The sequence below is a fragment of the Limanda limanda genome, chromosome 3 (assembly GCF_963576545.1).
Source record: "Limanda limanda chromosome 3, fLimLim1.1, whole genome shotgun sequence".
Lineage (NCBI taxonomy): Eukaryota > Metazoa > Chordata > Actinopteri > Pleuronectiformes > Pleuronectidae > Limanda > Limanda limanda.
This window is the reverse complement of record NC_083638.1, coordinates 23,447,176-23,462,143: the sequence shown is the minus strand read 5'-3', so window position 1 is coordinate 23,462,143 and position 14,968 is coordinate 23,447,176. Positions and strand designations below refer to the sequence as shown.

The 14,968-nt window shown below is 41.5% G+C and overlaps 1 protein-coding gene across 1 annotated transcript in view; it reads right to left on the bottom strand.

The window, feature by feature from the left end:
- dennd5a (DENN/MADD domain containing 5A) overlaps positions 1-14,968 on the bottom strand; it is a 30,676-nt gene that overhangs the window by 3,831 nt on the left and 11,877 nt on the right. Inside the window, exons 5-19 of the mRNA XM_061067972.1 lie at positions 11,153-11,340; positions 10,277-10,588; positions 8,197-8,412; positions 7,877-8,111; positions 7,092-7,242; positions 6,848-6,941; positions 6,085-6,216; positions 5,345-5,497; positions 5,140-5,227; positions 4,955-5,042; positions 2,039-2,167; positions 1,399-1,520; positions 1,146-1,291; positions 370-488; positions 101-282 (exon numbers count right to left, since the gene is read on the bottom strand). Coding sequence (XP_060923955.1) covers positions 101-282; positions 370-488; positions 1,146-1,291; positions 1,399-1,520; positions 2,039-2,167; positions 4,955-5,042; positions 5,140-5,227; positions 5,345-5,497; positions 6,085-6,216; positions 6,848-6,941; positions 7,092-7,242; positions 7,877-8,111; positions 8,197-8,412; positions 10,277-10,588; positions 11,153-11,340 — 2,355 coding nt within the window. The remainder of the gene's footprint in view (positions 1-100; positions 283-369; positions 489-1,145; positions 1,292-1,398; positions 1,521-2,038; positions 2,168-4,954; positions 5,043-5,139; positions 5,228-5,344; positions 5,498-6,084; positions 6,217-6,847; positions 6,942-7,091; positions 7,243-7,876; positions 8,112-8,196; positions 8,413-10,276; positions 10,589-11,152; positions 11,341-14,968) is intronic.

The following is a 14,968-nucleotide window of genomic DNA, read 5'->3' as shown; positions in this document are numbered from 1 at the left end:
ACCTGTGCAGGACTCTACTCTACTTCAAATTGAGGCTAAAACAAGGAACTTTTATTTCTGAGTCGGCACAGATGACGTTTGCACTGCAGCAGTGACTTACTTGGTTTGCTGTTCGGTGAGATGGTCACAAACCTCCTCATCATCCCCGGGGACTGCTGCATTGGGGGTGTGCGGCACATCCTCTCATCGTTCTCTGAGCTGGGGGTCATCAGCTCTCCCACCAGGATCCTCTCCAGACTGCCGTCATCCACGCCTTTCCCCAACCAGCGGCCACACGGGAACCTGTGCGACAAACACAGCCAGTTCAACTTGTGAGAACCGCCTCGTCAAAACAACGTCGGGTGCCTTTTCCTCAGTAGGCGTGCTTACTTGTAGGTGTGCCCTGTGATTTCATTGCGGATAACGACGTATTCCACGAGCCACTTTGCGTAGAGTCCCGAGTTATCGTGGCCCATCTGGACTGTGGTGAGCTTGCCCAGGTTTTGGCACTGAGAGAGATAGAGAGAGCGAGGGAGAGAAGCATGTTGGTGTCAAATGCCAAAAAATGTAATTCAAAACACGAGACAACAACTCATATGGTTCAAGGTTAATTCCAGTTTTATTAGAATTTTGGTCTTATTACCTCCACCAAGGGAGTTTGTGTGATTGTTTGTTTCTCAGTAGGATTATAAAAAGTCAGAGCCCATTCAATTTTGGACCAGATCTGAACATAAGGATGGATCCAGGTATTTTTTTATATCATTAAATTATGTTTTTTTTTAACTAACTACAAACCTGTAACTGCAACCAATGTGTAGCTGAGACCATGTGGGGGAGTTTATATGTATATTCATTAGTTTTAGAACTATGTCCAAATGAGTATGACAGATGTGTTGTGGAATTTAGGGTTGGGTCTTGAAGGAGACATGTGAGAGCCAATCAAGTCCAGTTTCTAAGATCAACTTTGACCTACAAGAGTTGATTAATACATTTGTGCCTTGAGGTGAGAAGGAGATGAGTTCTACGGTTTTGTGTCACGCATGAACGTTATAACTCTTCAAGTGCTTGTGTAGAAAGTTGAAGTTAATACGTTTTGTGCTTATTCATCCCAGGAGGAATACAAGGACAAGGTGGAAACACAGCTGCCGATTTCAATCAACACCAACCTCAAAAGTAATCTCCTGAGTATTTCTGGGGACCTGCAGGACTCCGGTCTCTGCCAGCTCACCGGAGACGCACACCCAGGGGTTGGCGGTGAACATAGAGCCGCTCAGCTTCTTACTGGGAACCACCACCACATGGTATGGGATCACTGGGACACAGAGAGGAGAGAAATATCACATTAAATACCAAAACACATAAAATAAGAGCCAAAACACTACACACAGGCTGTTTTCTGGCCCTGTCGTCAGAACTCACTGATGGTTGTGAAGACGTTGGTGAAACAGAAGTAGTCCACGGCATTAAAGGACAGCAGGTGGTAAAGAAACTGCTCCTTCTCATCATCACAGCGGAGGAAGGCGTAGCGCTTGTACAGTTTTCTAAAAAAGAAGAAAAGGTTTGTTGAAAATAGACGTTAATGCTTCTGCCCACAACGTTAAATGATCTGTAACACTTTCAATATTTCAAATCTTTGATGGCATATTCATTTTTTGGCAAATGAATAACAAAGTGTGTTTGCTTTGATGTAAAGTAGAACAATCGGCAATGTGAGGTCACAAAGACAGACAGAAATCCTTCTGACCTAGTTCACCGCTCAGATATCAATTATGAAGAGGGGAGAGGTGTGAATTATTGATGCGACGGTGGACTGCAGTGTGATGCTTTGCAATTTCAAGAGAGTTAATGTATAATAAATGGGTCGATTACTCGTCACCTTCATTTCATATGCGACAGACATTCCTCCACAAACACAAAAAGAGGGTGAAGATGAGAAAAAGTAGGAAATGTGATCTTCAATATGGCCTAGTGAGACTCACTGTTGTATTTAACTACTAGAGGAATATGTCAGTGTGAGTTACAGCGGAGTCGAGGTTCAGCAGTGTGGTGTTTTGCTCACTTTGTAAGTTCGTGGTCTGACAGCAGCTGCTTCAGGTGCCTGGAGAGCAGCTTCTTCTCCATCGAGAGGCGAACCCACGCTCTGGCCTTGCCCACATCCGTCTTGATCTCACTGAGTTTCTGAATGTGTCTGAAAAAAAGCAAACGACAGCTCGAGAGGTCAGCAGAGGTTTGGAGCTCATACACAACCACAAGAGCTTTGTTCCTATTTTCGTTAGGTGAAAGATTCTTCAGGGATACAATACAAAATATGCTTTGATTATCGTTGTGTCACTTGAATGTTTGGCCTTCACGATGCAGAGTGATGTTCATGACGAGTTAAACACTTTCTCATTGCTCACTTTAAATATAATTTAAATATAAATATATAATTTTTGCTAAATCATAACTTAGATTTGAGAACAACTTCACAATGAGTAATTTCAGCTTGAGTGGGAAAAAATAAAAAATCGTCACAAATTATTACTTCATCCATCCAGTATCTATGCTGTGTATCTTGTAAGGGTGATGGGGGGAAGATGGAGCCAATCCCAGCTTGGACAAGTGGCAGCAGCCTACACCCTGGACAGGTCACCAGCGCATCACAAGGCCAACAACAATACTCGCTCACATTCACACCTACAGTCAATTCAGATTCTAGCATTTGACTTAACCCCACTCCCCATTTTTATAATCATATTCATATTGTACTCTTTTATACTATATATATACATGCTCATATACTTGTATCAGTCTATATATGCATGTACAGTTTATTGATATATTTACTTTCCTGTCTCCTTATACATATGCACAAATCTCAATCATCCTTTGCCACTGCACTTTACAAGTGGGATTCTATACCTATAATATTCTGTCTGTTGTGAAAGGTGCATATTATGTACACATTTTCTGTATTTTCATGATGTAAATTTCTTGTTATTCTATTTCCTATTTTATTCTATTCTATACTTTCACATGTTCTCATGTTCTAAGTAATTTCCCCTGCCATGGGGTCAAGGCTGTTAGTAAAGTTGAAATTCTTATTTAACAAATTTAAAATATATTTAGTTTCCATAGTTGAAAGATGAAGATTAATACTTAAAATACTATATTTTATTTAAATGAAAAATAGGGATAAATTTGTTTTTCAAGACATCTTGAATCATACCTGTGTGTAAGAGTAACTGTATTCATATTAGTATTAAAGGAATCTTCGTAATTTTACTGCGTCTGTCTCTCTCCTGCAATATTCAGCCCGAGTCACTGGTACAGCTTGAACATGTATGTCTCTGTTGGCCTCTCAGACTCTGAGTGTGCATGTCGGTCCCATGCCATCGCTCCGAGCCACTATCATGCCTCCGATGTCCAGACACATTCCCTTCCACTCCACCTGTGTCATTGGCTCGTCTGCTAAGAGCTCTTCATGCCTCCTCCTCCACCTTCCAACCCCCTCCTTGTCTCCACCCTCTACACTCAAACCACGTAACCTAGTTTCCTCTGCTTGTTATCTCCATGACAACAGAGGAAAACATCTGCACTATTACCATATCTATTATGTAGAAAACTCTGTGTAACACAGATATGAGACCATAACCTTTAATAAGCTAAAACCCCCAATTTTTTTTTCCTACTAAATATTTTCTGCCTGGATATAATTAATTATTCAACTCATTACGTGAGGGAAGTGGTTGCTTCGGTTTACAATCATGGAGTCAGACGTGCACACGAGTGTGGAGGAGGGTCTGTCTGCCAGCGGAGCAGAGCTGGGTGTTTGTGCCCTACGTTGACCCCCTCCTCTTTTCTCAGTCAGTCTGGCGGGGGTCTGGTAATTAGGCTGGAAGTAACGCGCTGTTACACAGATTCGCTCTGAGCCGTCTTCACGCACCACAAGCCTCGATTTCTCTGCTCTGGTTGGGTATGGTGGATAACACGGCAACAGCAAAGGAAGGTGAGCAACAACAGCTCTCAGGGCCATGGAACGGAGTAGTTTTAGAGTTTTATAAACAAATTATGGGAAATTGGGGCACCAAATTGGCCTTGGGGTCTGGGGCAGTGGTTGTGTGGTTGTGCAGTTCCTTGTTTATATCAGGCTGAGGATTTCTGTTTCTGTTCTGAGGGTCAGAGCTTTTTATATAACTGCATCACTGCTAAAAAAAAATGACTTGCCTGAAAATGTGCATCAACCTTTAAGTTGTATCTGCCAAATACATGTGTGAAGTTGTACGAGTATGTGAATGTCTCTGTGCATGTATATAAATGTAAAAATAAATCTTATTTTGTCCTTTATTCTTAGTATTTCATCTCATTTAACTGCTTTACCCTTGCACGCTGCAAAGCAGATTGTAATTTGTTATTTTGATAAATGTTTTATAAATATAATTTACAAATAATGTATTATTACAAAGTAGTAGTTTTTAATACAGAAGTTGGACAAAGATCCATAAATAAAATAAAAAAATCCACTTATTTCAGCACAATCACTTATTTAGTTGAATAACTACCATGAGAGTTATATAGTGTTGAGTTTAACTGTGGTCTCCATTCTATTGTATGAAATTACCTGTTTGTGTAATGAACCTTGTCTTGAATATTTGCTACTAAAATAGAGTTGAAACCTCTCAGGTGGGATTTAAATAGTCAATGTTTAGCTGTAATTCATACAATTTTGACATTCACTTCCTTATTAAAGTTATTCATCAACTAAATGTACAGAAAACCAGTTATAAAGGGAAAAACAGGACAGTAAATAGGGATTGCTTGACAGTTTACCACAGGAGGGCAGTCTTAGTCTTACTTACCTCCAATAGTGACCAGCAGCGGATACATTTAAAAACAACTATTGGTGTATTCACTTAAACCGAGAGACATCATCCATTTCGTTTTCTATTTAAGATGCACATTAGTTCATATCGAAATGATCCTCAGTGATTCTCACCTCATGTCCTGGATCAGAGAGATTTTCAGAGGGGGCATGGCTGATCCACCACCATCAGATTTGCGTCTCTCCTGGTCATGAATGAAACCTGGTGTGAGGAAAAAAGGTACGTAAAGCATTTCCTATGTTTAATGCAGTGAGAGTGAGTGATTCATTTGGTTCATGAGGTGAAGTGATTTCTCTACCTGGAGGTCCCAAACCACCGGGAGTGGGATTGTTCTTCTCTTTGCTCTCCTGGTAGTGCAGGAGGTGGGACCATAGGGCTGATTTACCCTGAAAGAGAGAGAAAACATATTGTAGCATCATCACTTGTTCTGAGGGAACTTTACATCCACTAGCTGTGAGAACTGATCAGGTGCATGGACACCGCAGAGATCCCTTTGTCCTGACCTGTTTGACCTGCAGCCCGTGGCTCCAGATTCTCTCCAGCAGGTCACAGAGGCTTGCGATCAGAGTGTTCTCCTCAACGCCGGTGATGCTGACCTCTCCGTGACCCAGCTCCACGGCCTCCCGCCCCATCTTCTCCACCAGCATACGCTTGGTCTGCAGATTAATAAACATTATTTTTGGCGTTATTTTTTTCATGCTCTGTTTTCTAGCCTCCATCTATTCACAATAAGATTTTTTGCAGTAGGAAACATAAGTTACAAACAGAAGACTAATGAAAATACAAAGCCTTAATTTGGTTTTTGCTCTTTATTATTAGTGAACACTTCAAAGTAACTGTTTACTAAAAAACATAGGTAAACATATGAAACCTGTGCTGGTTTGGGTCTGTGTGTCTTGGTTGAAACAGTAAAGAAAGTGTGGACAGTGGTTAAAGAAGCTCCTGTCCACACAGGACTTCAACAAAACCTGGCATTTATTTAGCTTAAACAAAAAAAAGGAAGAGCTCACTGGACTGCTCCTCAACCAACCTAAGGAAAACACAGGCTGATGACGTTGCTCTTCTCATAATAAGGCACATTTTACAATTTCAGATAGTAGCAAGGCCCAAATCATATTGATTTTCTATGAACTTTATACAATCTCACTGCTAAAATCTTAACAGATGTGTACAAACAGTGGTTCATTGTCATCGACTAAAACAACGTGACACAGCATCAGCCACATCGCAGAAATAGTCAAACCTTGTTCCTGCACTCCTTCAGCAACCCTTCTACAAACTTCCAGTTGGTCTGAGCGATGACGGAAGGCGACAGGTTGGACAGTTTGGGCTGTCGGATGGTCGTGCCCAGGTTTCTGGCTTCCTGGATGTACTTCTAATAGAACACAGAGATCGCAGTCAGCAATCAGGTAACAGAGAAACATATGTGAAGGACTAAACAGACTATTTCATTTCTTACAGTATAAAACCAGATCTATGCTTTAATAATTATGCCAGACTTAAGTTTTCCCGAACCAAATCGTTCAAAATCAATGAGGGGTGAAACTCATGAAAACGAAATAAAATTATTAAAATGTTATTAATCAAAAAAGGGACATGGATAATCAGATTAAAGCTGAGATGCTGGTGGTGAAGGAAGCACAGGGAGGTAAAGGTCACATGGTTGCACAGCACATGTGGTCCGACGACTAACAACACATACCAAGTCCACTGTCACTGACTTTAGACAGGGTCTGAAGGACTGTGAGAGCCAGTAGTAGTCAAGAAACAGCAGGAGCTGCAGCTCCGGAAACATGCACTCTACATGCTGAGAGTATGTGAGTGGGGGTGCAAAGAGACAAAAACAAAAAGAGACAGTGACCAAAAGTGTGATGGGGAGAGAGGGTGGATTCAACTTAAAGTAAACAGAGAACACGTCATGCAAAATGAACAAAGAAAACGAAGCACGGCCAGTTAATGTGTTTAATTAAAAGCTGAGGCGAGAAAACACTGTGGGGACCTCTCACCTCTCTCTGGTCGTTGTCTAAATAAAGGTGCTCAGCGTGCTGCTTCTGTCGATCCCTCCGCCTCCACTGGGCTGGAGCACTCCTCTTGGTCCACCTGTGACACAAAACATGAGCGTCACCTTTACCCACAATTATCTGAAAACAGCCGACAAAATCTAATAGAGGAAAGGCCTTGAAGGTTTATTTAAAATGAGAAATAAATGGCATTGCAGATTTTGATGTGATATTAGGGTGAAATAATCACTTGTTGCAAACGGGCCCAGTGGAGAGCACGGCAGACTGCAGCCGCGGGAAGAAACCCTGCTCGTAGCGTCCCTGACCGATCTTCATGTCCAGCAGGTGGGGGTGGAGGGCAGTGTGATCGATCTTTGTCACTCTCATCTCGATGGCTTTCTCTGCAGATGAGAGGTGAGAGAGACGAAAGTCGTTGTGAGATTATAGAATGAAGACACGACTGAAACTACTCATCATGTAGGAGTAGTAAGAGAAACAGGTTTAAGGATGATTATCAGAGTCAAACTCGTTGTTCTACCTTTTAAATCTTCAATAAACTATCTCTAATTTCTTATTCAGTAACTTGTCGACAAAAGAGAGAAAACTGAAAAATGTATTTTCTTCCAAACACCCACAGAACCAAGGGAAGTGAGAGAAAAAAGCCCCAGAAAGGGCATTTGTCGGACTCTAGTTCTGAGTGAAATATTATTATATGGACAATTTAAAAGAACGCCCATCCCTCCTCTATGAGTGGAACCAACAAAATACAAAATGAGAAAATCTGTCCAGAAGTTCATTGCCTTCAATTAATCTACAGTAACAGTCAAAACTTTAAGTAAATAATACAACTTTAAAGAGGTAAATTTTGTTTACAGTCTCAAGTTAACAAACTATGGTGAAGCTGATCATGTTCACACTAAAGCCTGCAGCTTTACTAGTGCAAACCAATCACCTAGTTTCCATGTAATTCTCCAAAGTCAGACAACTGAGGTTTACTGATACATGAGAGCACAGAACTTTCCAAAGTCTCCTTACCTGACTCTTCAATGTTTGTGCATTTCTGGTACATGGATGTGCGCAGCGTGGGCGTGCGGACGTTCAGCATGCGGACCTTATCCACGCGGGAGTCAAACACCCTCAGCGTGTGCTCCTTGTCCTCGTCATCATGGCAGAGGATCTTACTGTCGATGAAGGAGGCAAACATCTGCGTCTCCAAGAAACGTGACAGGAAGGGCAGGTAGGGCTCCGGCTGGTCAGACAGGAAGGAGGCCTGTGCGTGGAAAAGTTTGTTAATGTTAGTGAACGGTAGGGAAAAAATCTAATCTAATAATAACAAGCTTTCTCTTCCACTTTACCTTGTCAAAGTTTTGCATCTGGTCTCGGTTGGTGAACCAAGACTCTTTGTCCTGGTTGGGCTGGATGACAAACACCTCGTAGTCGGCGAACATCTGGGTGAAGCGGTTGGCGAAGACCTCTCGGACGTGGACGTTGAACTGGTGCATCTTTAGCTCCTCCTCGTCACACTGAACCCGCACGTCCTTGATGCTGCTGGCGTCCTCTTTCACCTCCAGCTGATGTGCACACGCAGAGGAAAAACAGAGGTTAGATAAAAGGGGAAAAAGCATGTGAGGAGGAAGTGAGATGTAGAAAAGAAGCATGACATTGTTTGGTTGTCATGTTGTCGTATGGCTCATTTATTCTGGCTTTACGTAGGAAAAGAGCAGAGTCTGTTACAAATTATGTAACCATCACTGCCTCCGTACTTCCATGAGTCCTTTATTTTGGCATGGTTGTCAAAACATCCACTAGAAGGCAGCACAGAATCCAGAGTGTTTGACAACAACAAACATTGCTTTGGATGTGGAGGATGTGATTTGGATCCTCTTGAGAAAGAGGCAGAAGCAGCCACTGCTGAATTTTCTTTTGTCTCACGGACATCTTTTTTCTGTATGTTCATCTAAAGTTGAGAATAAATTTGTCTTTAACGGTCTGTTATCTCAGGCAGCGGATGAAACAGCAGGGTTATGGGAAAAGAAGTCGAGGAGATCTGTTTTGATTCATGGCTCAAAGCAAACACAAGCTCTTTTTTTATCATTTCAGTTCATCAGCCGAACAAAGTCAGCCGTCCACTGTACGTGTGTACACATAAATGAAAAAAAAAAGTCACAACCCAATGACACAGAGCAAGAGTCTATTAAATCCCTGACTTGTTCCCTTAAAGCAAATTTTGCAGTGAGTTGAGATAAGATTAATTAAAAGTGAGGACTGACCTCATGTCTGGGAAAACTAAACAGACAATTAGCTCATCTATTCATGACTATGTTCTAATTGATGCTGGCACGAGTGCACAGGCTAATTAGACTGCAACCACACAGACTTCCTGTCATTTTCAGCCAATTCATCCATCTATCAGTCTTCAGAGCGAGTAATTCATCATACTACTGAATACTGTGTGTAAGATTCTCACATGGAAATGAGATAGCACAACTCTCAGTGTTTATAAAGTGTTTCTGTCGTCAAGGCTGTGAGATATCGACCGGCAGCATTTCAAAGGGAACTGGAGCTGATGCTTTGAAATGATGACGTTTCTTGGATGTATAATAAAACACTTTCAATACTCGACACATATAACTTGGCACACTGTACAGCAAATACCTCGAACAGTCTCTTTAAATCTGAAAGCTGCACTACATTCACACACTCAGTGATCAGTCCCCTTAATGTGCCAGATTTTTTCACCAACATCTATGAATTATTCCTTGGGGAAAAGAACATCTAATGATCTGAACCAAAAAATGTCAGACATTAAAATACTAAATCAAAACAACTTCTCATTTTAAGTTTCTATTTCAAAGCACTTAAAAAACATTAAATATAAAAACAACTATAATTTTCTGTCTTTACAGACAAAACACGTCCTGTCCATTGTGTGACAGAAGGGCGCCCCCTTTTGTTTACTGTGCTTTACTGCACCAGTGGTAGTAGTTGGGCAGCTGTGCAATAAAACGTTGTGTTCTTTTTAGTTCACACAGTATTAATATCAATCAGCGAGATTATTTTTCAAATCTTTGGACCTCTACATCCTTTAATAACATAAATATTAATTCATTTGAGAAGAGAATTTATTTACAGCAGAATATTAACTTGCCAACATAAAGACAATGACTTTTAATTAACAACATTTAACCGCCTTGATCTTGCCTCCCAGATTCAAAATTCAACTGGCTAAAATGGAAACTATTTCAACAAGACAACTGTCTTGTTGAAATAAAGAAGCTTTTACATTACATAATATATTACATCACTGTCATATGGGACTTTTAGTGTCTATGTTCACAATTTTTGATTGCAGTTAAGCCTGACGGCAATATTTGGACCAATATATAACACATGATTGTTAGTGCAGCCGATTTTTTTTTTTGTAAGGGTTCTCACCTTCTCCAGGCTGAGACCTGTCCTCTTGACCAGGGCCTGTAGTCTGGCGATAGTTTCGTTCTCTCTCAGCAGGTACGAGTTCAGGGGCGAGGCCAGGTTGCCGTTGCGCTTGTCTGAGACCATGTCAACAGATCTGAGGCCCAGGTATTTCACCTGGCTATCACTGGATTGAATGTTTCCCTCTGGAGATACGCCGAAGGACATGAGCACCTCTGAGATCTCCTGGATGAATTCCAGCTTGTTGGGAAACTGGGGCAACTCCTCGGGAAGTTCGATGAAGTGATTATCGATGTCCACAAAACACAAATTAGCCTGGAAGAAGACAAGGTAGACAAAAAATAAAACAGGTATAACAGTGGTATCATCACTGTAACTAGTCCTTCACGTCCTATAAACAGTATATAACTAATTCAACAAATCCTGTTTTAAATCTATTTTAATCCAACAACTCAATTCATGATTTAATGGACATGTCTGACAACTCATTCTACCTTTTTCACATCTGCTGAATGGCGAACTAAAGAACATGTTCCTAATGAGCTAACTAATGACTGATGAATCAGGTCGTCTGGATAGGAACTGACCTTCATATACACCGGACATGTTGTAACTAAGTAGATGTTACAAAGAGGTTTTAAAACGTAGCTAATAATGCCGGAGCTACTGGTGCTAATCGAAAAATAAATAACTGACAATAAAAGGCAACAGAGTTGTGCCCAAAGAAAATACAAGACATCAAATGGGTTCCTTCACAATAACATGGAAATCCTATAACAGGGAATTAAGCAGCAAACTACAGCCATTCAAAAGTCAGCGAAGGAACAAACTAAGAGCTGTGTTAAAACGTAGTGTAAGAAGACACCAGGGTGTTTTTACCTCCTGTGGCAGCTCTAGCTTGGTGCGGTCGTCCTGCCCGTTGGAGTGGAGGCCCATGAGGTACGGCACAGGCGCGTCCAGGAAGTGGAGGAGGGAGGCAGGCAGAATGGGAACGTACACATGCTGCCACTGGAAGGGGAACATTAAGGCTGTGATGCTCTCTGCCACCGTCATCAGCCTCTGGTAATCTGTTACAAACAAAAAGAGAAAGAAAACAAACAAGGGGTGATCAAGAAAAAGTCGTTACCATGTGAAATGTATGTCAGAGCAGGATATAGTGCGGTACCGTGCAAATTTGAGGGTTCATCTCCTGACTTGATTATTGTCATGGGTCTAAGTGATTGATTTTTTACGCTAATTAGTTGTTTCAAAGGCACTAAATTCCAGGTCAACTGAGTGATGAGATATATTTTCAACATGTATTGGACAAAACTAGGGCACTTTTAGTAGAAATTTCAAGGATATAAGCCACACTGAAGCCTGGAGGGTAAAACTCTGCTGCTGTATTACTCAAGACAGTTTTCATAACATCTGATCATAAAAGTATAAAAGTGCATTTTTAGGACAAATTCAAACATCATATGGTTGCACAACTATTTTCACATGTGTCATTCCCCCCAGAATTCCTCCAGTAACGACACTCTCTCTTAATGCAACAAGATTCAGGTTTTTTCTTCATGCTGTCTGGTCTGCTACGCCTGCAGTAACCTCACAAGTCCATCCAAAATATTAGCATTGATTCAGAAAAACAAAGCGGAGTTTTCTTTCTCAAGTGAAGGCAATATGCTTCTGTACTTTTACCCTGAGGGAAACAACGTGAACTAACATGACATGATAGAAGGAGACAGCCAACCCTACTACTGTTACAACTCTGGCTCTGGTTATTTTTGTTGTTTTCGTGTCGTGTACAGGTCGAGGTGGAGTAGGATCAATGACGAACCTTAAATGATCTGTGATGACACATAAGCTGTGTCCCAATGTAAGGAGAGGATCAGACTTTTAATGTAGTGTCAAAAATGTGCCTCAATATGGACGACATAGCTGTTGTTTACAGGCCTTTATCCATAGAGCACTGGGTAAGATGGTGTTGTTTTTATTTTGCAAAAGTGCATTTTGACATTGTGGTAATTCTAATGCTTGCATTAAACTTCTATCAATCGATTATCTATACTGCTTCTCCTTTTGAGTCACTGGATCCAATCCCAGCTGACATTGGGCGAGGGGCCAGCGTATTACAGGAACTATTCCCTCTCACATTCACACCTACAGTTAACTTTGAGTCTCCAATTAAATCAACCTCAGTCTTTATGTATTTGGACAGTGGGAGCTGGGGTGCACTGAGAAATCTCACACAAACACGAGAACAAGCAAAGTCCACGCAGCAAGACCCCAGATTCAACTCAGGAACCTTTTTACTGTGCTAAGTATACAGCACCACACCACTGTGCTGCCCCGCATTTAACTAGTAGTTTGAGGACACTGTACTGGTTTTACACATCCACATTTTCTAAATTGTTGTCTGTCTGCCAACAGTTTAGTCTCTGTGAGGGTCAACTCTCTCATGGGAGGAGGAGGTCCTGTGGTGGCCTGCGTCCTTTGGAGGTTCCAGACTCAACTGTGTGAACACAGTGACAGTCAGCTGGTCTTGTGGTGAATATGAAATTCCTTTCCGTGACTCCTTCACTTACAGAGTTTCACACTTAAGCCAACTGCCATACATGCAAATATGTGTCCGGTCCTCCTCATCTGCATTCCTGCTCTATCCTGTTCACACCTAGTGTATGTTCAGCAGCAGCAGCAGCATGGCCTCTCCTGTTATGGTGCCAAAATAAATACCATTCCTTCATTTGGTCATGTGCTGGCCCATGAGAAGAGACTCTCACCCAAACCGGCCTGGGCCCCCACTCAGCAGGCTTCCTCTCCCAGGATGGGGACAAGAATACTAACATTACCCGTCTCCTTTTAAACTGGGTCACCAAAACAATAAACCACTTTATCTCAGGTCTGCTGCTTTAGTTCCACAGGCATTTGCCATGGACATTTTAGAAATGTCCACACTGCAAACAGGGCTGCTGCCTGAACTTCAAAGGGATGCAGGTGCTGTTCAGTTTACAAGTCAAGTGCAACTGTATGCAGAACAGCAGGTTATAAATACACTGAAAACACAGAAGTGAAACAGTGATTGATCTTAGATCTCAGCACTATTCTGATCAAGCAACACGTTCGACAAAGTCCTGCGGTTGTTAAAGCAGCTTCAGTCTCAATAAAGGCGAACGCCACGTCCTGATTTTGACTATTTATAATTTTCCTTTGGTAAGAAGCAAAAGGCAAAATAAAAGCACACAAATGGACATTGATAATATGTGTTGTTGAGAAGCCAGTGGAGAAAAACTATAGCAGGTTTGGGAATCATGGAGGGGCATCTGAAAGCTGAAAAACAGAGAAAGGCGATGCTATTTCATAATTTACAAAAAGGGAAATATGACGGATAAACAGTTTATTTTATAGTGTGTGATCGAAGAGCTTGATTCTGTATCTTCAGGCCAGAGAAAAACATACTTTGCTGGGGCCCAGCTTCGATTTAGTGCTTTTTTTGTTAAGGTTGAAGTCTAAATCTCTGCGGTTGTAATATGTGTTTTTTGGTATTTGCAACATCCTCAAGTCAGATCACTTGAACACACCCCGCTCTCCCTATCCTCTGATCAATCCTGTGACAGAATTCACAAGACAGAAAAGGGCCATGAAATAATAAAACAAGACATCACAGCTAAATTGTGGGTTGTTACATTTGTTGACACATGAGTGACACATGACGGGCTTCCCGTTTGCGAGGGAAGAAAAAAGCTACCTAAAAGCATTTCAGAATCTTTTTTATGGCTTCACGAGGAGGTGGTGGCCAAGGTCTTTTTCTACTTCATCTTTTGAAATCAGTTTTGAATTACTATGCTATTTAAAGCACATAACACACAGTTGCCTCCTTATTCGCAGAGCATCCCTCTCCTCAGAGTGTTTAAGTGTCCTTTCATTAACAACCCCTCATTTCTTCTCAGTGGAGGATTGCCAGGGCTCAACTCCACACAACATCCTTCACACGTTCTGCAGTGATGACGAGCCTCATGGGGGGGAGGGCATGATGTCACTTCCAACCAATAATAATCACCCAGCATCAGAACTATCCTCCCTGTCTCTGGGTTGCCTAGCAACACCACGGCTTTCCCCCTAAAGAGCTGCTCCCCCTTGTCCCCTGGCGATTTGTAAACCATTTGCCTTGAATCGCCGTTGTAAGGGAACCCTAACCCTAACAAAGATCAAGCTCTCAAAACTTTTTTTAAATCAAAAGCTTTCAATAAATTAAGCGATGATTATCAGACTTGCTGTGTGTTTGGTTTAAAGGAAGAATCAATCTCAAGACGAATCAGAGCTGAAAAGAACTTCCTGCTTAGCTCTGCAACTCCAATGTGCAAACACAACCAACTTCCATAGCAACACTCACAGAAAAACCTCTTACATGTGAGTTCTGGCTGAGAGGACTAACATTTACTCAAGCTCCTCCTCACACAACTTCACGTTAATAGAGACACACAACAGGTTATGTAATCTCCTGGATAGTAGTTCTGCCAAGCATATAAAACATTTATCGTAGCCTCGGGTTGTTGTTGTTGTTTTTGTTCCTATACAAACACCATCCGGATGTGAAACAGACCATTAACGTGATGATATTGGTTTTGTTTTGCCACTTAAGATTGAAGAAACCTTACATATTTAAGGGGCTCCCATGAAGTAAAAAAGAATCAGCAGGTGTGGTTTAACAGCTTC